Raw genomic sequence first — 25,717 nt, forward strand, 5'->3', positions numbered from 1 at the left:
TCCGTCTGGTCTAATTTATCCCTCTCCGTCTGGTCTAATTTATCCATCTCCGTCTGGCTTTCGGAGGTCATCTTATTTTTTTAATTGTAAAGATGTATTCTTTTTTTATGCAGCTGCAGAGTTTTAAAACAGGCTGTCACTCAAATATCGCTGCTTTAAGTCAGTGCACACGCAAGCACTCAGTCTTTTCTCTACTCCAACTCCATTCAAATTGCATCCAAAATACTGTAGATAAACCTGTTCTAGATTGATATATATATATATATAGCCCTATATATACAGTGCATTCGGAAACTATTCAGACCCCTTGACTTTTTTACAGGCATATTCTAAAATTGATTACATTTAAAAACTGTCCTCATCAATCTACACACAATACCCCATAACGGCAAAACAAAAACAGGTTTTTAGAAATGTTAGCAAATGTATTAAAAATAAAAAACTGAAATACCTTATTCACATAAGTATTCAGACCCTTTGCTATGAGACTCGAAATTGAGCTCAGGTGCCTCCTGTTTCCATTGATGTTTCTAGAACTTGATTGGAGTCCACCTGTGGTAAATTGAATTGATTGGCCATGATTTGGAAATGCATACACCTGTCTATATAAGGTCCCACAGTTGACATTGCACGTCAGAGCAAAAATCCAAGCCATGAGGTCGAAGAAATTGTCCGTAGAGCTCAGAGACAGGATTGTGTTGAGGCACAGATCTGGGGAAGGGTACCAAAAAAAAAAATTCTGCAACATTATAGGTCCCCTAGAACACAGTGGCCTCCATCATTCTTAAATGGAAGAAGATTGGAACTACCAAGACTCTTCCTAGAGCTGGCCGCCTGGTCAAACTGAGCAATTGGGGGAGAAGGGCCTAGGTCAGGGAGGTGACCAAGTACCCAATAGTCACTCTGACAGAGCTCCAGAGTTCCTCAGTGGAGATGGGAGAACCTTCCAGAAGGACAACCATCTCTGCAGCACCACCAAAACAGGCCTTTATGGTAGAGTAGCCAGACAGAAGACACTCCTGAGGAAAAGGCATCTAAAGGACACAGACCATGAGAAACAAGATTCTCTGATCTGATGAAACCAAGATTGAACTCTTTGGCCTGAATGCCAAGTGTCACGTCTGGAGGAAACTTTGCACCATCCCTACGGTGAAGCATGGTGGTGGAAGCATCATGCTGTGGGGATGTTTTTCAGCGGCAGTGACTGGGAGACTTGTCAGGATCGAGGGAAAGATGAACGGAGCAAAGAACAGAGAGATCCTTGATGAAAACCTGCTCCAGAGCGCTCAGGACCTCAGACTGGGGTGAAGGTTCACCTTCCAACAGGACAATGACCCTAAGCACACAGCTAAGACAATGCAGGAGTGGCTTCGGGACAAGTCTCTGAATGTCCTTGAGTAGCCCAGCCAGAGCCCGGACTTGAATCCGATCAAACATCTCTGGAGAGATCTGAAAATAGCTGTGCAGCGTCCAAACCCCATCCAATCTGATTGAGCTTGATAGGATCTGCAGAAAAGAATGGGGGGAAACTCCCCAAATACAGGTGTGCCAAGCTTGTCGCGTCACACCCAAGAGACTCGAGGCTGTAATCGCTGGCAAAGGTGCTGACAGTGAGGAAAGGATGAAGCAACAATAGAGAGAGAAATAGGAGGTAGGCTAATTACATCAGGAGAAATATTCTGAAAGGTATGCTTATATATGCGTCAGCTTACTAATTATACAAATAGGCCCTATTCAATTTCAAAATGAATATCTAATTCGCTAGCTGTATGTGCTGCACCAGAATCGCATGTTCTCTCCCTGCTTTATCATGGTTTGAACGATGTGCGTAATTCCAGGCCAGATAATACAGTGTAAGACAATGCAGTACAGTAGTAATACAGTTCACACTCAAAAAGATTAGCTGTCTGGAGCTTGTTTCATTTATTTACCCAAGAGTGCATATAACTAGCTACATTTATGGGCTTTTGTTGTGCATAATGTGCAGTAGCCTCTATCATATATATATATTGGATAACAATCATTTGGGCTTTTTTGGGCTTGGGCTCGATGAATGTCTTCAATGTAGGACTCATAAAATGTATTTAATGTATGGTTCAGGCTCAGGTAGCCTCAGGCTTGAATATTCTAATCAAATCCAGACATAGGCCTACTTGTGCTTTATAATGCTTTTGAATGACACTTCCGGTTTTAGCTGGGAAATACTGGGGTTACCCAGTAGAAAAGCGATTTATTCTCGGGATGGAACATTTGTAAAATACCAGGGAAATATTCAGCCCTAGTCTGCATGCATAGCCTACATGTTTTTATGTAGAACAAATGGAGTAGCAATTTGCCGTGGAGGTTTTCGCTCCCTCCTGGCATGTGTAAGACAGGTTTCCACAGGTTGATGCTGCTGTTGTATGATGAGTCCCATCCATCCACCTGCAGGCATTTATCCAGGAATGTCTCCGTGGCTATTGAGCGGTCCTACCTGGATCCAACATAATGTAGTCTTGTATGCATGCCAATTCTAGATGCCTTTCTCTGTTTGATTTGTGGAGGAGAATCAACCACCCCTTTGTAAACAATTGTTTTTTCAATTGAAATGAAAAGACATACAGTTGAGTACATTCTACTCCTTTTTAGTTCAAAACATTTGGCATATTTCATATATTGATACAGATCTGCTCCCCTTTATATCAAGTCTCTAAGCATTATCACTGCTGATTGTGGTATTGGGTTACTCATACAGAACAATGGGATGAAAACAAACAGTGTATCTTCTGAGATATTAAGGTATGCAGTGCCCTGCGGGCAGAATACGTGTGTGTTAACACCATGTGATGATGGGAACCAGATGTCTGTCTGACCTGAATAACTTCACTGTACTGAATCTGACCAAGAACCTTCCTACATATTTCTAACCATTGTGGTCGGGGTATACGGCCGCGGCATCTGCTTCAGAAACCGTATTTTTTCTTACTGCATTACTTTTGACCAGGGCCCAAAGGGACTCGCATAGGGCTTCTGGTCAAAAGTAGTGCACTATATAGGGAATAGGGTGCCATTTGGGACGAAACCTTTGTCTTAGTGATAATGTCACGTCACAGTGTATGAGATTTTGCAGTAGACTTGGCCACACAAGTTTGTAATCTAGTAATTGTTATATATTCTTAAATTGTCTGTGTAGAGACTGAACCAAGTACACAGTATGTTTAGAGTACACACAGTAGCACTGCTCTCAGCAAAGAATCTGTTTTATTCTTCCTGCCAGGTTGCATTCTTTTCAGATTTTCCTCCTCTCCTCAGGGATGCTGATATCATCACTGCGAAGACAAATGTTTGCTCAGCCTGTTGCAAACAAAATGGGTGTGTGATGTCCAGAGCCTTATCATAGGATGCTGCTTTGTGTTTCGTTTGACATCCGTTTGCAGTAGCCACATGTGTCTTTCTTCATTCTTTTCAACGAGAATGACATTCTTGACTTATACCAGTAAATGACCAGAATGTTCGTATCTTTCAAAGATTTTATGTCATTAATGTAAAGACATCTAGTGGCCCTTTTGGATACTTCAGATTATCACAGGTGTCTGTAGTCATCTCTGGCCCTCTCTGGTCTTACCACATGTAAAATATATAAAAATAATTAAGTAAGATTTTAAAATAAAAAATAGAATGCAAAACTATAACATTATCCTAAAAATAAACCAACAACTTAGTGAATACCATTGGTGTTTTATATGAGGGTTTCAGCATGAAATATCCTTAGTAAAATAAATAAAAGTGTAAAACATTTTACAATGTTAATATGTATTTGGTGTCAATGTTTTGGTGTCAAACTGGTGGCAGTTGTGAATAAGTCAATATTGGATGAGTTGCAGAGGTAATTGAAAATGATGCCATTGTTGATTAGATGATTTTTTCATTAATGAGGCTATTTTCTCTTGAACCATATGATCTATCTACTAGAAAATCATGGACAAACGCATGGCCAATATGGACACACAAATTTATACTATATACATTTTGTTATTCAAGTAAACATTACTAAAGTCATGATTTTAACTACTGAAGATTCCAGTAACTTTGCAACCCTTTGTCCAGTACACAGCAACTCAAGTTTCCTGGGAAGGCCAGCTTTACTGTTTATATAATTGACTATTTGAGAATATTGTTCTGTTTGTTTCCACTTGGGAGGGTTGTTTGTTCCCATGATGTCCGTTTTAGAGAAAATACTGTCATTGTTTTTGGTTTGTATTTCTCATATTTTTTTAAAGGGAAAAAAATACATTGGCATGCAGACTTCCTTTATCAAGTATCAACCAACATTTGTCCCATTGGAGCAGTAAATCAATCTGTGAGCCAATGTCTTAACATTCATTTTTATTCACATGGTAGTTCATAATCAGTGGCCATGTACCTGATAGATTGTGGAAGTAACACTTGTACGAGTTTAGTTTAGATGGCTGACTAAACATTCTCTCGGACGCAATGGAACGCTCATACATCAACATCATAGTGCCCATCGCTTATCACCCCATCACTTAAACTACTGGAACTTGAGTCTGTATACAATCTACTCTCCCATTCCATATGGTCTCATTCTCTTATCTGGCCTGATCATGGATCTGTATGTGCTTCAGCAAACACAGTATTTTTTCATTGGGGGGGTAACGGTTACAATATTTAAATTCCTATACTTTCATATCACATATACTAGTTGTTTTGTACCTGTGGGCTGCCACTCAGAAGAAAAGAAAACATATTTTTTAAGAGGTACATAACTACAAAGTATTGATCATATTACAGAGTTTAAGTAATAATAAATTCAGTATGTACAGGAAAAGAAAAGCAAAGTGGACCTCCACCCCCCAACATATCCCCGCCCAGCCCCCCTTCTGTCTACAGTTGTCATTCCAACCCCTCCGTTGGTCAGATGAGTTGGCTACTGATGGTCTCCCTCTCTCTGTCCTCCCCAGGAAAGCCTCTGGGAGGTCGGCCCATGAGGTTAACAGGCCAGGCATTCAGCTCAGCCCTGCAGGAGTGGGAGCTGGCTGAGGAGCCCGAGGGACATCCTGAAATTACCCAGCCCCTCTACTGCCAGGGGGTCTTTGATGCCATCACTATGGGTAGGGCACGACTGTGCTCACAATCATTTGAAATCCCCCCCAAACACATAAGTTATTCATTGGGATATTATAAACTGGGTGGTTTGAGCCCTGAATGCTGATTGGCTGACAAAACAATTATTTTTACTGCTCTAATTGTTGGTAACCAGTTTATAATAGCAATAAGGCATCTCGGGGGTTTGTGGTATATGGCCAATATACCATGGCTTAAGGGCTGTATCCAGGCACTCCGCGTTGCATTGTGCAGAAGAACAGCCCTTAGCCGTGGTATATTGGCCATACACCCCCCCCTCGGCCTTATTGCTTAAATATAATATTTTGATGTATTCTTGTCTGTCTTCGTGTGCTCAGACCAGAACCACACAGTGCTGGTGTTCCGGGGCAGTGTGTACTGGATGGTGTCGGCTCAGGGGAACGTGAGCGCACCTCTCCCTCTCCAGCAGCGCTGGCGCCACCTCCCGCTGGCCATCGAGGCCGCGGCCTTCTCCCCACTGGACAGCAAGTGGTACTTCTTCAAAGGTAAAGCAATCTCCTTCAATTCACTTTAGTCAGTGAATGATCGTGTGAAGTGACCTGGTCCCAGATAATTGTGCTTTAGCCAACTCCCCTGACTATGGTTTGGATGACACTGAAATAACACAGCAGAGGACCTGGCTAAAGCACAAACAGGATAAAGTACCTCAGTGAGGAAGTAGTGTTGATTGCGCTGAATTGTCTCTCCCTACCCTCCCTCTGCAGGTAAGCGTATATGGCGTTACTCGGGCAGTGCCCTGGACCCTGGCTTCCCTAGGAGGAGCAGCCAGGCCGGCCTCCCCTGCCACCCAGACTGTGCCTTCTACTACGCCCCCCTGGGACACATGGTCCTCTTTAAGGGCTCCCGCTACTCCGTGCTCAACCTGCACACACTGAGATCCGAGCCCTACTACCCGCGCCGGCTGGCCGACTGGACCGGGGTGCCCCAGGGAACCAACGGTGCGCTGACCCGTCCCGACGGGCGCCTCTACTTCTTTCGAGAGCAGCAGTACTGGAGGTTTGACCCGGTGAAGGTGCGCATGACCAGAGAAGGCCAGTGGGCTCAGGACCTGGAATGGATAGGCTGCAGGAGCAGGACTCACCAGGGCAATGGCATCCTGTGACAAACAGGGGGTGCTACAGCACTCATATCAAAGTTGATATGAGGCCAAAAGCCTGAAACGATAGCCTGGGTACAAGTTTGTTTCCGATAATATTCCAGTCCTTATACTCTGTATCATATGCCAAACAGTTTAGCATGATAAGGAGTGGAACAGACTAGTACCCCAACTACCAAAACATATAAAAAGGCCATTATGTCTGTGCAATCTAAATATGGAAGACTTGGTTAGAGCCGGCCGGGGTCGTTGGCCTTAAACTGTCATCAGTGCCATCGAACTGGACTTTTTGGTAAGATTCATGACACAATAAAATTGACATTAGTAATGAACATTGTTGAGCATATTAAACCTGGGCCCGGCCAGGCACGCTGTAGAGCACTGCTGACCATTCACTTTTTAAAGGCAATGTTCCCGACATTCGTGAAGATCGCATTCACAGTAAACGTTGCAGATATCATCTCATTAGGAAATTATCTTTAAAGTCAAGCACTCTACAACGTGCCTCGGATTGAATCCCAGCCCTGGTGACAAATACAGTGCATTTGGAGAGTATTCCGACACCTGGAATTGATTCAATTTTAAAATTGATTCAAATGTTTTTTTCCACCCTGATCAATCTAAAAACAAAACTCCACAATGACAAAGCAAAAACAGGTTTAGAAAATTCAGCAAAATGTATTAAAAACAAAAAAAAATAACATTTACGCAGTACTTTGTCGAAGCACATTTAGCAGCGATTACAGCCTCGAGTCTTCTTGGGTATGACGCGACAAGCTTGGCACACCTGTATTTGGGGAGTTTCCTCCATTCTTCTCTGCAGATCCTCACAAGCTCAGTCAGGTTGGATGGGGAGCTGCTGCACAGCTATTTTCAGGTCTCTCCAGAGATGTTCGATCCAGTTCAAGTCTGGGCTCTGGCTGTGCTACTCAAGGACATTGAGACTTGTCCAGAAGCCACTCCTGCGTTGTCTTGGCTGTGTACTTAGGGTCATTGTCCTGTTGGAAGAACCGTCAGCCTAGTCTAAGGTCCTGAGCACTCTGGAGCAGGTTTTAATCAAGGATCTCTGTACTTCATCTTCATGCTCCGTTCATCTTTCCCTGTCTCCCAGTCCCTGCCGCTGAAAAACATCCCCACAGCATGATGCTACCACCACCATGCTTCACAGTAGGGATCTTCCTAGAGTCTTGGTGGTTCCAAACTGCTTCCATTTAAGAACGGAGGCCACTGTGTTCTTGGGCACCTTCATGGCTGCAGAAATGTTTTGGCACCCTTCCTCGGATCTGTGCCTCGACACAATCCTGTCTCAGAGCTCTACAGACAATTCCGTCGACCTCATGGCTTAGTTTTTGCTTTGACATGCACTGTCAACTGTGGGACCTTATATAGTCGGTGGTGTGCCTTTCTAAATCATGTCCAATCAATTGAATTTATCACGTTCTAGAAACATCTCAAGGATGATCAATGGAAACATAATGCACCGGAGCTCAATTGAGTATTATAGCAAAAAGGTCTGAATATTTAGGGGGTCCTGTGCAAACATTTCTAAAAACCCTGTTTTCGCTTTGTCACTGTGTGAAATTGAGGATTTTTATTTAATCCATTTTAGAATAAGGCTGGAACGTAACAAAATTTGGGTAAAGTCAAGGGGTCTGAATACTTTCCGAATGCACTGTACGCAGTGGTAAATCAACTCCATAGAAAATGCTTTTGTATGATACACTTAAGCCTTAAAGATTTCTTAAATGTTTTTATGCTTTGGTATTACACTTGTACATTTCAGATACTCAACAAGACCAACAATGTATAATTCACTTCTGAATGATTCATTTGTGTGAGATACAGATAACTTCTCTGGAACAATGCTGCCTTCCAGTGGTAAAATTATTTATTTGCAGAATTATACATTACTCTACATTTTACAAGACACTTTGTCTACTGAAACGGACATAACCCAAATGTATTGTTAGCCATCAGTGTTGCTGATCCTAAACCAAGAATACCCCTAGTTTAGTTCTCCAATAAATATACATCAGCAAGATTAGAACCTGTGACCTTCTGTGCCAAATAAAGTGTTCAGTGAGTTAGTCATTTCTTTATATCAGTAGATTATAAAAGTTGAATTGGGATTTAGCAAGAGCGAACAACACTTTTGCATGTAAAAACTCCTACGGGGTGGATTAAATCCATATCGCGGAAGATCGGCGTTATAATGTAAAAGGTCATTTCCGATTGAGCCGAATCTGCCGTCTCTGCAAACGCAGGAATATCACCTTTAAAATTTCAATTGAGCTATAAGATGGAAATTCTGCGACACTTCTGCAATGCAGATTGAATCCAGCCCTAAATCATTACTCCACGTGCTTGATAGACCTGCATCACTTGTTTTTGAGCCAACTTCACCATAGGCTTTGAATGGGGAAACCCAGCTCATGACAGTCCAGTTTCAAAACAAATGCCATCACTTTTCACCCAGTGCAAACTCCACCCACCTGGACCAGCATTAATATTCTCATTACTGACCTTTCATCCAATCAATTCGTTAGGATCAGTTCTTTTAATAGTCTACACCTGTCTAAAAATGTGGGCACAATGAGAATGTGGACAAGATCCGTACAGATGTTAGCACCAGGTATAAACAGGGCTCAATAGATGGCACCCAATGCAGCAGTACAAAGTTATTGGAGTTATATTTAAGCAATAAGACCCAAGGGGGTGTGGTATATGGCCAATATACCACGGCTAAGGGCTGTTCTTATGCACGACGCAACACGACGTGCTAGGACACAGCCCGTAGCCGTGGTATATAGGCTATATATCACAAACCCGAGGTGCCTTATTGCTATTATAAACTGATTACCAACAATTAGAGCAGAAAAAATTTAATGTTTTGTCATACCCATGGTATACGGTCTGATATACCACGGCTTTCAGCCAATCAGCATTCAGGGCACCCAGTTTATAAATCACTAACATATCATCATAATGTCTTAAGAACAATTTGAAAACAAATGACTAGTATTATTCCCAAATTAGTCAGAAGTCAAAAATAATGTAATTTACAAAACACAGTGAATTACTTTAGTGATGCATATTTCTGGTTCATAAAACTTTAGAAAAATGATTAGTCCTATTTCACAACTCGCCTGTTTAAATTCATTACGTTAAGGGACAGTTTCCCTGACACAGATTACACTTAGTCCTGGATTAAATGGCACTCTCAATGGAGATTCTCCACTGAACGCGCTTTTTAGTCCAGGTTTAGGCTAATTTAAGAAACCAGCCTCTAGACGATCAGTTTGGTAAACATTGTCTTGTCCTAGGTTATAGACAGCCTTGTAATGTAATGTAACAGCCTTCCATGGTAATGTCAGCACACACTTTATACATTATTAACCGAGTATCATCGCAGACAAGGAGTCTCTTCGCCCTCTAGTCCTTTGTTGTATTCTAGTCTTCAAGCCATCTTCGAACACACCGATTACCAAATATGTAGCCTAACCACAGTCCCTGAAACTAAAGGCTTTACGAAAAAGTTCCCAGAAAATAAATGAATTATCAGCCATAGTATGTATTTGTCTTATCAAAATGTGTCCTTTCACCACAGTGGTTTGGCAAGGTCTACTCAACACAACCTATGGTTTCGTATAGTATTAGAAGATGCTGTTGAAATAAAATGTGTTCATCCTAGAAAAATAGGCTAATGACTGTACAATACTAACTTCTGACCCAGGAGTCAGACACCGCAGACCCCCAGGTAAGGCAGGCATTTCAAGGCCTGGGTCGGTGCGCAGCCAGTTCCCCGGCTGGGTCACTGGGGTCATCTGGTTGCAGGACTACAGGGCGTGGGCTGCTGGGGGCAGTGCAGACACAACGCTCCTCAGAGGGCCCTCTGGGCGAGACGCTGGGGCAGGTCAGAGGGAAGGCACAGGTCAGGGGTCGCTGAGGCTGCTCTGGGGCTTTCACCTGGGGGACAGAGACTAACAGTCTTAACTTTCTGTGGGAGACTTGAGGTGAAAATATGTGACGGTTCAACAATCATGGAGGGAGCCTACAGAGACAGGAAAAACAACAAACCTAAGTTCCAAATAAAGATGCATTATGCGGAAATGGCGGACTCGGTGCTAAAATTCGAATAGTTCCCCTAATTTCCATTTCTGTGACAACAGGATAGTGTAGAGAGTCATTGTACCATCTATACAGCTGTGAAATATATTTTCCATAACGAAAAATATTGTATTTTCAGCCGGTGTACAAAACCGAAAGAGGCAAAAATTCAACTTAAGCACGGGAAGCATAGAAATCGCGCACATAGAACAGACTGACCGCTTCTTAGACTTGTTTTCAATGCGAATGAAATATCTATAACTCACATTTCTATGTGAATTTAGTCAGGTCGCCCAAAAAGTTACATATTGCAGCTTTAAGATTGACGACCAAAATATTAGCTTATATCCAGCCCGTCGGGACGATTCATGCCTGTCAACGTTACTATGCATTTATACAGTGGTGCAATGGGGAAAGTATGTTTCAATGTTAACCATTTTTCCCTTGGCCTTCCTGAACACAGCCTTGGCTTGGACTGTTTTCCTTTTATTGGCCAACATGTCGTGAAGGAAAGGTAAATGAGAGTGTATGATACTGTATAAAACCTGTGCATGCCTGGATGCCATCGTTCTGTCTGGGAATGTGTGCATTTATAGCCGAGTAGGGGAAACCAGTGCAGTGATATACAGTGAGCTGACACATTGGGTTGTTTTGAAATGATACAATAACTATGATGTTAAAGTGCACACTGTCAGCTTTCATTTTAGGTCATTTCATCCTTATCGGGTGAACCGTTTAGAAATTACAGCACTTTTTGTACATCGTCCCCACATTTTAGGGAACCAAAAGTATTGGGACAAATTCACTATGTGTATTAAAATGTAGTCAAATGTTTTGTATTTGGTCCCATATTCCTAGCATGCAATTACTACATCAAGCTTGTGACTCTACAAACCTGTTGGATGCATTTGATTGTTAATATTGATTATTGCCCAAATCAGTTTGTGATTCATGGCTGTATTTGAATCTGCTAATTGAGGATTGGTTAATAAATAGTATGGTCCTTATTGAGGGTTCCCAGGTAAGGTATTTAAGATTTGTCATTTATGTCTAGGTCAGGGAAGGGACAGGTGTTGGGTTGTTTGATCGCAACTTTTCATTTGGTTTATCGTCAGGTTTGTTACTTCCTTTTGTAAATAATTGTCACGTTTTTCACCATGCTTATTATCTTCACGTTTGCTAATAAAAGCATCACTACGGGCAACAAAAGTAAAGAACTGCTGTGTTGACTCCTCACTTAAAATCCTACCGCATGGTCAACCTCAGTCTAACTTTCTCACTTGTGGAGGCCAGGTCATCTGATGCAGCACTCCATCACTCTCCTTCTTGGTCAAACTGCCCTTACACATTTGTTGAAAAACAAATGATATAGTCCCATTAAGCGCAAACCAGATGAGATGGCATATCGTGGCAGAATGCTGTGGTAGCCATGCTGGTTAAGTGTGCCTTGAATTCTAAAGTTCCGGAGTTCCAAATTAAGCAGCAGCAGCTGAAAAGATGAGCTCCTACAAATATTGAAATGTAAATGTTTTTTTAGAGTAAAGTACATCGAAAAAAAATCAAAAGAAAACTGCAAACTGAATAGGAGACCAAACAAGCAGCAAACAAAGAAGAAAGGCTTTTGAAAAAGTAACCATTTTTCATAAAATTATACCGTTTTCTTAGCTAGCTAAGTTGTTTACCTGTTGCTAGGCAGTTGCTAGGGACATTCCTGGAAGAAGCTAGCTAGCTAACAAGGAGTGTCTAGTTGGCAGAAGAGAAGAAGGGACAAAGAAGGGACAAAGTGGGACAAAATAAGGACAGAAGAAAGGGGAAAGGGGACATTAAGGTGAAGCAGTCCTCTAAAGACACAAAAGACAATAATACAAGAAACAACACTTCTATTGCCTCTCCCTCTACGATACGCACTTCCGGTTTGGTTTGGAGCGAGTAGTTGCATTCCGCTTTGCTCCACAGGTAGTATTACAGGTAGTATTACATTTCATTTCATTACAGTACAACAGTTTGATTTGTTTGATCTTAGCTGGCTACATAGCCGTCTTTGTATCCAAGATAATTGTGTAGTCTAGAGTAATTGTCGAGGTTACCTAGCCAGCTACACTTTCAAACAAAGTCAACAACGCAGCCACTGCTAGCTAGCCTATTTCACCAGCCAGCAGTACTATATCATTTTAGTCAATAAGATTTTTTGCAACGTAAGCTTAACTTTCTGAACATTCGAGACGTGTAGTCCACTTGTCATTCCAATCTCCTTTGCCTCCTTCTTTCCACTCCTCTCCTCTTTTGACCTCACCCTCTCACCTTCCCCCCCTACTCACAAGGCAGGCAATACGCTTGACCTCATCTTTACTAGATGCTGTTCTTCCACTAATCTCATTGCAACTCCCCTCCAAGTCTCCGACCACTACCTTGTATCCTTTTCCCTCTCGCTCTCATCCAACACTTCCCACACTGCCCCTACTCGGATGGTATCGCGCCGTCCCAACCTTCGCTCTCTCTCCCCCGCTACTCTCTCCTCTTCCATCCTATCATCTCTTCCCTCTGCTCAAACCTTCTCCAACCTATCTCCTGATTCTGCCTCCTCAACCCTCCTCTCCTCCCTTTCTGCATCCTTTGACTCTCTATGTCCCCTATCCTCCAGGCCGGCTCGGTCCTCCCCTCCTGCTCCGTGGCTCGACGACTCATTGCGAGCTCACAGAACAGGGCTCCGGGCAGCCGAGCGGAAATGGAGGAAAACTCGCCTCCCTGCGGACCTGGCATCCTTTCACTCCCTCCTCTCTACATTCTCCTCTTCTGTCTCTGCTGCTAAAGCCAATTTCTACCACTCTAAATTCCAAGCAGGCGGTGACCCGTTCCTGTAGGTTCATGCTCTACAACATTCGCAGAGTACGACCCTGCCTCACGCAGGAAGCGGCGCAGGTCCTAATCCAGGCACTTGTCATCTCGTCTGGATTACTGCAACTCGCTGTTGGCTGGGCTCCCTGCCTGTGCCATTAAACCCCTACAACTCATCCAGAACGCCGCAGCCCGTCTGGTGTTCAACTTTCCCAAGTTCTCTCACGTCACCCCGCTCCTCCGCTCTCTCCACTGGCTTCCAGTTGAAGCTCGCATCCGCTACAAGACCATGGTGCTTGCCTACGGAGCTGTGAGGGGAACGGCACCTCCGTACCTTCAGGCTCTGATCAGGCCCTACACCCAAACAAGGGCACTGCGTTCATCCACCTCTGGCCTGCTCGCCTCCCTACCTCTGAGGAAGTACAGTTCCCGCTCAGCCCAGTCAAAACTGTTCGCTGCTCTGGCACCCCAATGGTGGAACAAACTCCCTCACGACGCCAGGTCAGCGGAGTCAATCACCACCTTCCGGAGACACCTGAAACCCCACCTCTTTAAGGAATACCTAGGATAGGATAAAGTAATCCTTCTAGCCCCCCCCCCCCTTAAAAGAGTTAGATGCACTATTGTAAAGTGGTTGTTCCACTGGATATCATAAGGTGAATGCACCAATTTGTAAGTCGCTCTGGATAAGAGCGTCTGCTAAATGACTTAAATGTAATGTAAATGTAAAGAAGTCACTGACAGTGTCACCAGCAAAGCACCCACACATCACCACACCTCCTCCTCCATGATTCACGGTGGGAACCACACATGCGGCGATCATCCGTTCACCTACTCTGCGTCTCACAAAGACACAGCGGTTGGAACCAAAAATCTCAAATTGACAGATTTCCACTGGTCTGATTTCCATTGTTTCTTGGCCCAAGCAAGTCTCTTCTTATTGGAGTCCTTTAGTCGTGGTTTCTTTGCAGCAATTCGACCATGAAGGACTGATTCACGCAGTCTCCTCTGAACAGTTGACGTTGAGATGTGTCCGTTACTTGAACTCTGTAAAGCATTTGTTTGGGCTGCAATTTCTAAGGCAGGTAACTGTAATTAACCTATCCTCTGCAGCAGAGGTAACTCTGGGTCTTCCGATCCTGTGGCGGCCCTCATGAGAGCCAGTTTTATCGTAGCGCTTGATGGTTTTTGCGACTGCACTGGAAGAAACTTTCAAAGTTCTTGAAATTTTCCAGATTATCTGACCTTCATGTCTTAAAGTAATGATGGACTGTCATTTCTCTTTGCATATTTGAGCTGTTCTTGCCATAATATGGACTTGGTATTTTACCAAAAAGGGCCATCTTTTGTATACCACCCCTACCTTGTTACAACACAACTGATTGGCTCAAACGCATTAAGGAAAGAAATTCCACACCTGTTAATAGAAATGCATTCCAGGTGACTACCTCATGAAGCTGGTTGAGAGAATGCCAAGAGTGTGCAAAGCTGTCATCAAGGCAAAGGGTGGCTACTTTGAAGAATCTCAAATATAAAATATATTTTGATTTGTTTAACACTCTTTTGGTTACTACATGATTCCATGTGTTATTTCATAGTTTTGATGTCTTCACTATTATTCTACAATGTAGAAAATAGTAAAAATAAAGAAAAACCATTGAATGAATAGGTGTGACCAAACTTATGACTGGTACTGTAAGCGAATTTGTCCCAATACTTTTGGTCTCCTAAAAATAGGGGGCTGTGTATAGAAAGTGCTGTAATTTCTAAACGGTTCACCTGATATGGATGAAAAATATTCTCAAACTATAGCTGACAGTTTGCACTTTAACCCCGTGGTCATTGTATCATTTCAAATCCAAAGTGCTGGAGTACAAAGCAAAACAAAAAAGGTGTCACTGTCCCAATACTTTGAGCTCACTGCATCTCTGTGCTGCAGACACAAACTGCATTTACATTTTCCTGCTACTACTCTTGATCCTGATGGTTTTACAAGACAATTAGCCTGAATGCAGAACAGTAGTCTCACTGTAGCTAAAAGCTCATCATAGAGTAACTTCATCCAGCTCTATGTGTTTTCCAGAGGAGGCTGGTGGGAGGAGCTATAGGTGGACAGGCTCATTGTAATGGCTGGAACGGAATGAATGGAACAGAGTCAAACTCTTCTATTGCCTCTCCCTCTACGATACGCACTTCCGGTTTGGTTTGGAGCGAGTAGTTGCATTCTGCTTTGCTCCACAGGTAGTATTACAGGTAGTATTACATTTCATTTCATTACAGTACAACAGTTTGATTTGTTTGATCTTAGCTGGCTACATAGCCGTCTTTGTATCCAAGATAATTGTGTAGTCTAGAGTAATTGTCGAGGTTACCTAGCCAGTTAGAGGTTACCTAGCCAGCTACACTTTCAAACAAAGTCAACAACGCAGCCACTGCTAGCTAGCCTATTTCACCAGCCAGCAGTACTATATCATTTTAGTCAATAAGATTTTTTGCAACGTAAGCTTAACTTTCTGAACATTCGAGACGTGTAGTCCACTTGTCATTCCAATCTCCTTTGCATTAGCGTAGCCTCTTCTGTAGCCTGTCAACTATGTGTCTGTCTATCCCTGTTCTCTCCTCTCTGCACAGACCATACAAACGCTTCACACCGCGTGGCCGCTGCTACTCTAACCTGGTGGTCCCAGCGCGCACGACCCACGTGGAGTTCCAGGTCTCAGGCAGCCTCTGGAACTGCCGATCTGCGGCCAACAAGGCAGAGTTCATCTCAGCCTATGCTTCCCTCCAGTCCCTCGACTTCTTGGCACTGACGGAAACATGGATTACCACTGATAACACTGCTACTCCTACTGCTCTCTCCTCGTCTGCCCACGTGTTCTCGCACACCCCGAGAGCTTCTGGTCAGCGGGGTGGTGGCACTGGGATCCTCATCTCTCCCAAGTGGACATTCTCTCTTTCTCCCCTGACCCATCTGTCTATCGCCTCCTTTGAATTCCATGCTGTCACAGTTACCAGCCCTTTCAAGCTTAACATCCTTATCATTTATCGCCCTCCAGGTTCCCTTGGAGAGTTCATCAATGAGCTTGACGCCCTGATAAGTTCCTTTCCTGAGGATGGCTCACCTCTCACAGTTCTGGGTGACTTTAACCTCCCCACGTCTACCTTTGACTCATTCCTCTCTGCCTCCTTCTTTCCACTCCTCTCCTCTTTTGACCTCACCCTCTCACCTTCCCCCCCTACTCACAAGGCAGGCAATACGCTTGACCTCATCTTTACTAGATGCTGTTCTTCCACTAATCTCATTGCAACTCCCCTCCAAGTCTCCGACCACTACCTTGTATCCTTTTCCCTCTCGCTCTCATCCAACACTTCCCACACTGCCCCTACTCGGATGGTATCGCGCCGTCCCAACCTTCGCTCTCTCTCCCCCGCTACTCTCTCCTCTTCCATCCTATCATCTCTTCCCTCTGCTCAAACCTTCTCCAACCTATCTCCTGATTCTGCCTCCTCAACCCTCCTCTCCTCCCTTTCTGCATCCTTTGACTCTCTATGTCCCCTATCCTCCAGGCCGGCTCGGTCCTCCCCTCCTGCTCCGTGGCTCGACGACTCATTGCGAGCTCACAGAACAGGGCTCCGGGCAGCCGAGCGGAAATGGAGGAAAACTCGCCTCCCTGCGGACCTGGCATCCTTTCACTCCCTCCTCTCTACATTCTCCTCTTCTGTCTCTGCTGCTAAAGCCAATTTCTACCACTCTAAATTCCAAGCATCTGCCTCTAACCCTAGGAAGCTCTTTGCCACCTTCTCCTCCCTCCTGAATCCTCCTCCCCCTCCTCCCCCCTCCTCCCTCTCTGCTGATGACTTCGTCAACCATTTTGAAAAGAAGGTCGACGACATCCGATCCTCGTTTGCTAAGTCAAACGACACCGCTGGTTCTGCTCACACTGCCCTACCCTGTGCTTTGTCCTCTTTCTCCCCTCTCTCTCCAGATGAAATCTCGCGTCTTGTGACGGCCGGCCGCCCAACAACCTGCCCGCTTGACCCTATCCCCTCCTCTCTTCTCCAGACCATTTCCGGAGACCTTCTCCCTTACCTCACCCCGCTCATCAACTCATCCTTGACCGCTGGCTACGTCCCTTCCGTCTTCAAGAGAGCGAGAGTTGCACCCCTTCTGAAAAAACCTACACTCGATCCCTCCGATGTCAACAACGACAGACCAGTATCCCTTCTTTCTTTTCTCTCCAAAACTCTTGAACGTGCCGTCCTTGGCCAGCTCTCCTGCTATCTCTCTCAGAATGACCTTCTTGATCCAAATCAGTCAGGTTTCAAGACTAGTCATTCAACTGAGACTGCTCTTCTCTGTGTCACGGAGGCGCTCCGCACTGCTAAAGCTAACTTTCTCTCCTCTGCTCTCATCCTTCTAGACCTATCGGCTGCCTTTGATACTGTGAACCATCAGATCCTCCTCTCCACCCTCTCCGAGCTGGGCATCTTCGGCGCGGCCCACGCTTGGATTGCGTCCTACCTGACAGGTCGCTCCTACCAGGTGGCGTGGCGAGAATCTGTCTCCGCACCACGTGCTCTCACCACTGGTGTCCCCCAGGGCTCTGTTCTAGGCCCTCTCCTATTCTCGCTATACACCAAGTCACTTGGCTCTGTCATATCCTCACATGGTCTCTCCTATCATTGCTATGCAGACGACACACAATTAATCTTCTCCTTTCCCCCCTCTGATAACCAGGTGGTGAATCGCATCTCTGCATGTCTGGCAGACATATCAGTGTGGATGACGGATCACCACCTCAAGCTGAACCTCGGCAAGACGGAGCTGCTCTTCCTCCCGGGGAAGGACTGCCCGTTCCTTGATCTCGCCATCACGGTTGACAACTCCATTGTGTCCTCCTCCCAGAGTGCTAAGAACCTTGGCGTGATCCTGGACAACACCCTGTCGTTCTCAACTAACATCAAGGCGGTGACCCGTTCCTGTAGGTTCATGCTCTACAACATTCGCAGAGTACGACCCTGCCTCACGCAGGAAGCGGCGCAGGTCCTAATCCAGGCACTTGTCATCTCCCGTCTGGATTACTGCAACTCGCTGTTGGCTGGGCTCCCTGCCTGTGCCATTAAACCCCTACAACTCATCCAGAACGCCGCAGCCCGTCTGGTGTTCAACTTTCCCAAGTTCTCTCACGTCACCCCGCTCCTCCGCTCTCTCCACTGGCTTCCAGTTGAAGCTCGCATCCGCTACAAGACCATGGTGCTTGCCTACGGAGCTGTGAGGGGAACGGCACCTCCGTACCTTCAGGCTCTGATCAGGCCCTACACCCAAACAAGGGCACTGCGCTCATCCACCTCTGGCCTGCTCGCCTCCCTACCTCTGAGGAAGTACAGTTCCCGCTCAGCCCAGTCAAAACTGTTCGCTGCTCTGGCACCCCAATGGTGGAACAAACTCCCTCACGACGCCAGGTCAGCGGAGTCAATCACCACCTTCCGGAGACACCTGAAACCCCACCTCTTTAAGGAATACCTAGGATAGGATAAAGTAATCCTTCTAACCCCCCCCCCCCCTTAAAAGAGTTAGATGCACTATTGTAAAGTGGTTGTTCCACTGGATATCATAAGGTGAATGCACCAATTTGTAAGTCGCTCTGGATAAGAGCGTCTGCTAAATGACTTAAATGTAAATGTAAACACATTGCGTTTGGTACATTCCATTGATTCCATTCCAGCCATTACAATGAGCCCGTCCTCACAGGTCGCAGTTGTGAATGAGAACTTGATCTCAACTGGCCTACCTGGTTAAATAAAATGTCTCCTTCCACCAGCTGCCTCTGGTGTTTTCACAGCAATTGAGGATTGCTTCCAATAGCTCCTCAGGGGGCAGAAACCTGTTTTCACATAGCAGCTAAACATTTACCACAAATCTAAAACCAAAACATGTTTCAATATCGAGAAGCATCATTTAAATGTAGGGACAGAAATGGAAGGTAAGACAAAAGGCAAATTATAAAATACACAGTAGCTTATTTCATCTATATATTACCATCTCTGACCACAGAGCCACATAGGATTCTGAATAAAAGTACAGTAGTGAAATATAGCAAATAGTGTCATGTAAATTAAAATACCTGGACGAGTATCTTGTTGCCGTACAGGTCTTCTGTCTGCCAGTGCGTGCCGCTGATGTGCGTGCACGGATTGGGCAGCAGGAGCACGAGCTGACACATCTCCTCCACCCTGAAATGCAGCACTGCTGAGTTGCAGGCCTCCACCTTGACCCATGGGGAGAGCTGTTTGAGAGCCAGCTGCAGACACCGCCCCGGCTCCATGTAGAGTGTGAACCAACAGAACCCCGGCTTCTGCTCCTCTGCAGCACCGCCTCGTATAGCCACGCCGTGTCGTCAATTATCGTAGCCGCTGTAGAGCGTCACCTGCAGCATTTCCCCGCCACAGTGCACCGGGCGCACCCCCCACACGGGCATCCCCGTGCCCAGGCTGTAGAAGTCTCGGTTGGGCAGGAGGTAGGGCCGGAGCAGGGCGTTGGCCGGGGAGGTGATGTGGACGCCCCCGGTCCTCCCGCCGCGGCTCTCTGTGTGGTGGTACTGCCAGGGGGGGGGGGGTGCGCTGCAGGAAGTCAGGCACCCGGAGGATGCGCTCCTGTACGTCACAGCCAGAGAGGGGTACCCGGCCTCCGTGCACAGGCGGGAACAGGCGTAGTCGCGGAGGGAGCAGGCCCGTTCAGACGTGGAAGAGGCACAGGCTGGGGCACACTCAGCGGAGGCGGCGGTCCAGGGTGGCTGCAGCAGGAGCGAGTCCCCAGGGTTGGCCAGCAGGTGCATGTTCATCAGGGGCTCCTGGACCCGACTGGCCAGTAGCTTACCTGACAACACCGCCACAGAGCAACAGGGTTAGGGAGGATCAATATGAAACTGAAGAAAAACCCTTCCACTGACATTACAGAGTAAGACAGTTAGTTTGAATATTTTCCATATCAGAAGAGACAACAACGTGTGTAAAATAACATGACATCTTACTGCAATCAGATGTAGAAATGTAGTGAGTGGCAGACAATTATAATAAGGGAATCCCAAAAACACATGGAAAAACAAGTCAATAAGCCATTATTGTTTTAGCACACACTAAAACAATACCTCTGTACCATAATCTGTTCAGTAGTAAAGCATCTAGCAGCCAGCTACCCCTCATGCTTGTAATTACATTTTGGCACCATCACAGCTAGGAACAGAGAAGAAATTGCCAGATGCATCATAATAGCCCAAAAGTAAAGCCGCACTGGGAGGCAAATTTGAAATGGAATAAATCGAATACATGGAGGGTTGAGAAAATAAACAAACATGATTTAAATGTATTTTTGGAAGGGCTGTGGTCACCATTCAATATATATATACACATCTGATTGTAGTTTGGGAGCTAATTAATAGTTTATGGGTTCATTAATTTCCCATTTATGTCTTATAGCAACCCTATATTATTGGCAGCCCTGGTGTGAAGGAGAGAAATGGCAGAGCATATGACCCTAAATATTTTGATGTGCAACTTGGAATTAGAATTTAATATAGCGAGAAAATCTCACATGTGTTCCGTTTGGGAGCAATGTTGTACATACTGTTGATTCCTCTTCAAAGCGCACAAGTGATACAATGTATAATTTCGCTTGACCGTGAGAACCACAAGTTCTTTCAAGTTTAGTAGTGTATATTCAGAAAGCTTGCAATCTTTTTTGCGGCATCTAAACTGATTGGATCCCCCTCACCTACTGAACGAACGCACTATACAGTGCAAAGCTCACCCCATGTGCTCCAGCCCACCACTGCTCTGATCTCCCATCAGGTCAGAGAAATCAGACAATTAAATGGCGCGCACTCCACGCTTTGGGAGGAGTTTCATCCCGGGGGCTCTTACAATTATGAACAACTCCCCATATGGGCAGGCGTGGGGTGCGATGGCAGGGTGGGAAAGGTATCTGTCCGACTGTTCCTATGGTTTGTTTGCTGCGCCTTATACATGTTTTGTTTAGGCCTATGTGATGTGTGAGAATTGCTAGGATTTCCTCTTGTAGGAAAAACGTGAATCGAAATCGTTTTCAGTTTTCCATCATACGACCGTCATGATTCAAAAGCATTGATATAGTTTAATTCAATCAGTGAATCAAAGTGTAATACTGCTATTATTTTCTCCTTCATGGCATGAGGAGTGACAGCTCATAAACTGAAGAGAACATACACGATAAGATTGATTGGCTTCTTTCTCACCTTCCAATCCAGAACCAAACACATTTAAGTTAAACACACATGGGGACTACATTAACATAATGTGATGGGTATATGATCTTCTCTATTCTATGTGAAGGAATAACATTATGAAACTAGAACCTCAACCTACACCAGTCAAATTATTTGTCATAAATAAAAGCAAACACCAACAGCTTGATAAAAATGGAAAAACACACATATGAAAGCTTAAATACAATATTGGTGGGAATATGTCCATGACAAAAATAAAAGGAAATATAATTGGATAAATTGGAAAAAAGATGACTTGAGATGCAGCCATCACACACGGGTGGATCGACATTTCTAAAATCAGTAAGGACAGCGCCCGGTGCTGAAAGTTTAGTCAGCAAATTTACTAAGAGGGCTTTGTTGGAGCATTAAGAAATTAGAGATAGGCTTACCTGTTTGACAGACGCAATTATGTTATCCATATACTTGTCGGTACAGCTATTTCCTAAAACACTGTCACCATGCACTTCCTAAAATAGGCCTACCTCCTTTCTGGGTTGGACTCAGGCCTCATGTCTGGGGTGAAAATGTTACTTCTAAAAGTAGCATGCATAGATTCTCAGAATGAATTCTTTGCCAAAAGTGAATGTTTTGTTGCAAAAAAAGACACTGGATTGGCATTGGAGAAATTCAGCGAGATTAATATATTTCAATAGAATAGGTAGACCTATTATTAACAGATATATTATTAACAGATATATATAATTATTATGTTATTGTCATTTAACTGATTAGCCCACTTGCCCATTAAAAAAAGTACTACGTGTTAAATGTGTAGGGCTATGAATTGGGCAGCTAGCTACTATTTATAGGCTAATTATGATCTGGCCAGCCAACTAGCTACAAGCTCAGGAACAAATTGTTTGAAGGCCAAGCCTAGTTGCCAACCCACGTCACACAGATCATCGACTTGAAGAACTCGTGGATGTCTCGGTGAAGTGATGTTGTTGCTCACCAGTGCCCTCTGAAGAAGAAACAATACAATGTTAACCTAACGTCGTTCGCAAAACTGCAGACTTCTTTCAACATAGAAGCTCTGGTCTTATTCCACTTTAATTCCAGGTTTCATACCAAAATATTTAAGGGCATATCGGATGGCCTGCTCTTCCTATAACAGTCATGCCAAGGATTGGCTTGCTATAAGATTGAAATGGGAAAATAATATACCTGTGAAAAAACTATGAACTAGCTCCCCAATACCATCTGATGTATATAATTAATGTATTACATGAATGGTCATCACAACTATTCCCGAAAGTACATTTAAATCGTGTTTTAATGCGATTTTTCCCACCCTACTCCATTTATTCAATGTATTCCATTTCAAATTTGGCTCTCAGTGTAGCTTTACTTCCGGGCTATGACGACGTATCTGGCCATTCCTTCGCTGTATATTCCTAGGCTAGCAGTGCCATCTAGTAGTGGAAACGTGCATTTTAGTTACTATGACAACGGCTGTGGCGGGGTGGAAAACGCCTAGCTGGTAGCTAGCTAATTAGCCAGCAACAATCAAGCCAACAGTTTTTTTTGCTAACGTTAGCTAGCTAAGGTTAGTAAACCACATTCAATTATGCTAGCGTGCCATCTTACTTGTAAACTGACCTAATAAGATTACTCATACGTGTAAATGTAGCTACCTAACTAATTTAGACCAGAAATGGGACCATTCCCATTGCCTGTGGGCTGTTGTATAAAAAAAAATTCGGCAAGCACTAATTAGCTAGCTAGTGAGTCCCACCCACTTACATTTTTTTGAGACTCGTTTTAAATTAACGTTAGCTAGTCACAATTTCGGCAACATTGATAGAAAACACTGAAGTAGATTTAGCCGGAGAATTTATACTGCACACAGCGAAAATAGTCATGATTCACATATTGCCAGTAACGTTACCACTTGGATACAAGATACTAGCTAGCGACTGTAGTAAATTCGTTAGCTTATAAGAAACTTACTCGGCAGTCTCAGCTCCTGAATCCACGTTATCAACTGTTCGAGAATGCCACCGGACTTAAATCGAGTCTATGGAGAAAAGCACATTTTTGTAGTGGCCCTGGCTTAGGCAGATGATGACAAGGCGGCCCAAACACTTAAAAGACACCCTATCCCCTCAGCCCTTAAATTAAGTGGACACTTCTGATGGCTTAGGCAGATGATGACAAGGCGGTCCAGACACTTAAAAGACACACCCTTTCCCTTCAGCCCTCAAATTAAGTGGACACTTCTGATGACGTATCATGACGATAATGCACTTGCAGGACGAGGGAGCCAGGAATTATTTTTAAATGGACCACCCTTAGCTGTAAATTTGTCACTCATTTTTATTTTATTTAACTAGGCAAGTCAGTTCTTAAATTAAACAAATTCTTATTTAGGACTCAATGACGGCCTACCAAAAGGCCTCCTACGGGGGCTGGGATTAAAAAATATATATAAATATAGGACAAAACACACATCACAACAAGAGAGACAACACTTCATAAAGAGAGCGCTAAGACAACATAACACAGCATGACAACAACGTGGTAGCAACACATGGTACAAACAGTATTGGCCAAAGTCAACAGCACAAATGTGAAGAAGGTAGAGACAACAATACATCATAGAAAGCAGCCACAACTGTCAGTAAAAGTAAGAGTCTTTGAATGAAGAGAATGAGATAATACTGTCCAGTTTGAGTGTTTGTTGCAGCTCGTTCCAGTCGCTAACTGCAGCGAACTGAAAAGAGGAGCTTGTGGGTGCTGTATATGCCCAACAGTCAATTATGATTGCATGTCTTCGCCTTGCTCTGTAAGGGCCGCGGCTTTTGTGGAGCGATGGGTAACGATGCTTCGTGGGTGACTGTTGTTGATATGTGCAGAGGGTCCCTGGTTCGCGGCGAGGGGACGGACGTAAAAGTTAAACTGTTACTTACACTTGTATGTTGACTTCTCCATTGATGTTGTTTTTCAGGCACCGGAGTGAACATAGTGTAACGACCCTGGGTTTATAAGCGTGGATATCGACTCTGCCGCATGAGTTTGCTTTTGCGGCACAGTCGATGGCGCGCCGGACTTCGGGCTAGAAGATCGAGGGTTTGAGACCTGCTCCCTGCGGTTTCATTACAGTAATTATACAAAGCCGACTAACAACGAGGGCTGAGGGGCTGAAGTTGCAAACTTCCCTTGCTTGGCTAATCATTTGGACCACCCTCTAATATGGCGACGGGGAATCCCCCAAAGGCATAAGGCCGAGGGTGTGTCTTTTAAGTGTTTGGACCGGAACCAAGAATTGGCACTGTTCAGTCAGTCCGTTAGCGAAGTCTGTTATTTCAAGAGCATCCTTCTAGTTGGGACACTGACGTCATCAGCTGCACTGGTACCGTTAAGACATATTTTATATGAGGAAGTAGAATGTCAGATTTAGGGAGGCTATACATTTTTTTAAAGGATAAGTAGAAAAGAGTCGGTCTACTCAAACACATGAATAAAGACGTGCAGAGTTGACCAAGAGACATGAAAAATGGGAGAAAGGGTTGTCTACTCAAACTAAATGAGGAAATGGCAGTCGTCTCCCTGTCATGATGTATGGGGCGGCAGGTAGCCTAGTGGTTAGAGTGTTGGACTAATAACCGAATCCCCGAGCTGACACTGTTCCTAGGCCGTCATTGAAAATAAGAATTTGTTCTAGTTAAAAAAATATATGTATGAGTCCAGACAGGGTAACTCCACTGAGGGGCAAAGGATGTAATACCACTTCGGTAATGAAACCTGAATCACATTTCTGTTAAAGAGCATAACAACCTTGTTCCTCTTCACTTGTTTTTACATACAAGTCCTTGTCACATTCTCTGTGGTGGAACATTGGAGACTATAATCACGTTAACATGTTATTTTCTAATAATCGGCATTAAATTGTCATAGCAGCTGTATTAGTGAGATGCATATTCATCCATTGAACCCATGTAAAGTGGCCTTAAACAATTTCATTGAACACTGAGAAATAAAATACACTTGAAGGTGATTCAGCAAGAAACATTGTTCTAAAGCAAATGCAGTGACTCAAAGTTGGCTACCACTGTTTGAAAGCAATACAAATAGTTATTGAGTTCCTCTAAGATGCTTAACAGTTTGACTGTGGTTCCCTCTATGTATTACGCTTTAATTATGGTCAGAGGCGCAGATACTGTATTTCACTGTACAATTTACTGTGGCTTTCTCTCTGCTCTCAGAGAGGAATACACAAGGCACAGAGTCG

The 25,717-nt window shown here is 44.3% G+C and overlaps 1 protein-coding gene and 1 pseudogene across 1 annotated transcript in view; one reads left to right on the top strand and one right to left on the bottom strand.

Annotated features, from left to right (window-relative positions):
* Nucleotides 1-8,328, top strand: part of mmp28 (matrix metallopeptidase 28) — a 39,030-nt gene extending 30,702 nt beyond the window's left edge. The window contains exons 6-8 of the mRNA XM_071356604.1: nucleotides 4,962-5,111; nucleotides 5,463-5,630; nucleotides 5,850-8,328. Coding sequence (XP_071212705.1) covers nucleotides 4,962-5,111; nucleotides 5,463-5,630; nucleotides 5,850-6,247 — 716 coding nt within the window. The 3' untranslated portion in view covers nucleotides 6,248-8,328. The remainder of the gene's footprint in view (nucleotides 1-4,961; nucleotides 5,112-5,462; nucleotides 5,631-5,849) is intronic.
* Nucleotides 8,112-25,432, bottom strand: LOC139547635 (protein FAM124B-like; annotated as a pseudogene).
* Between the last annotated feature and the right edge of the window lie 285 nt (nucleotides 25,433-25,717).

The sequence above is a fragment of the Salvelinus alpinus genome, chromosome 21 (assembly GCF_045679555.1).
Source record: "Salvelinus alpinus chromosome 21, SLU_Salpinus.1, whole genome shotgun sequence".
Lineage (NCBI taxonomy): Eukaryota > Metazoa > Chordata > Actinopteri > Salmoniformes > Salmonidae > Salvelinus > Salvelinus alpinus.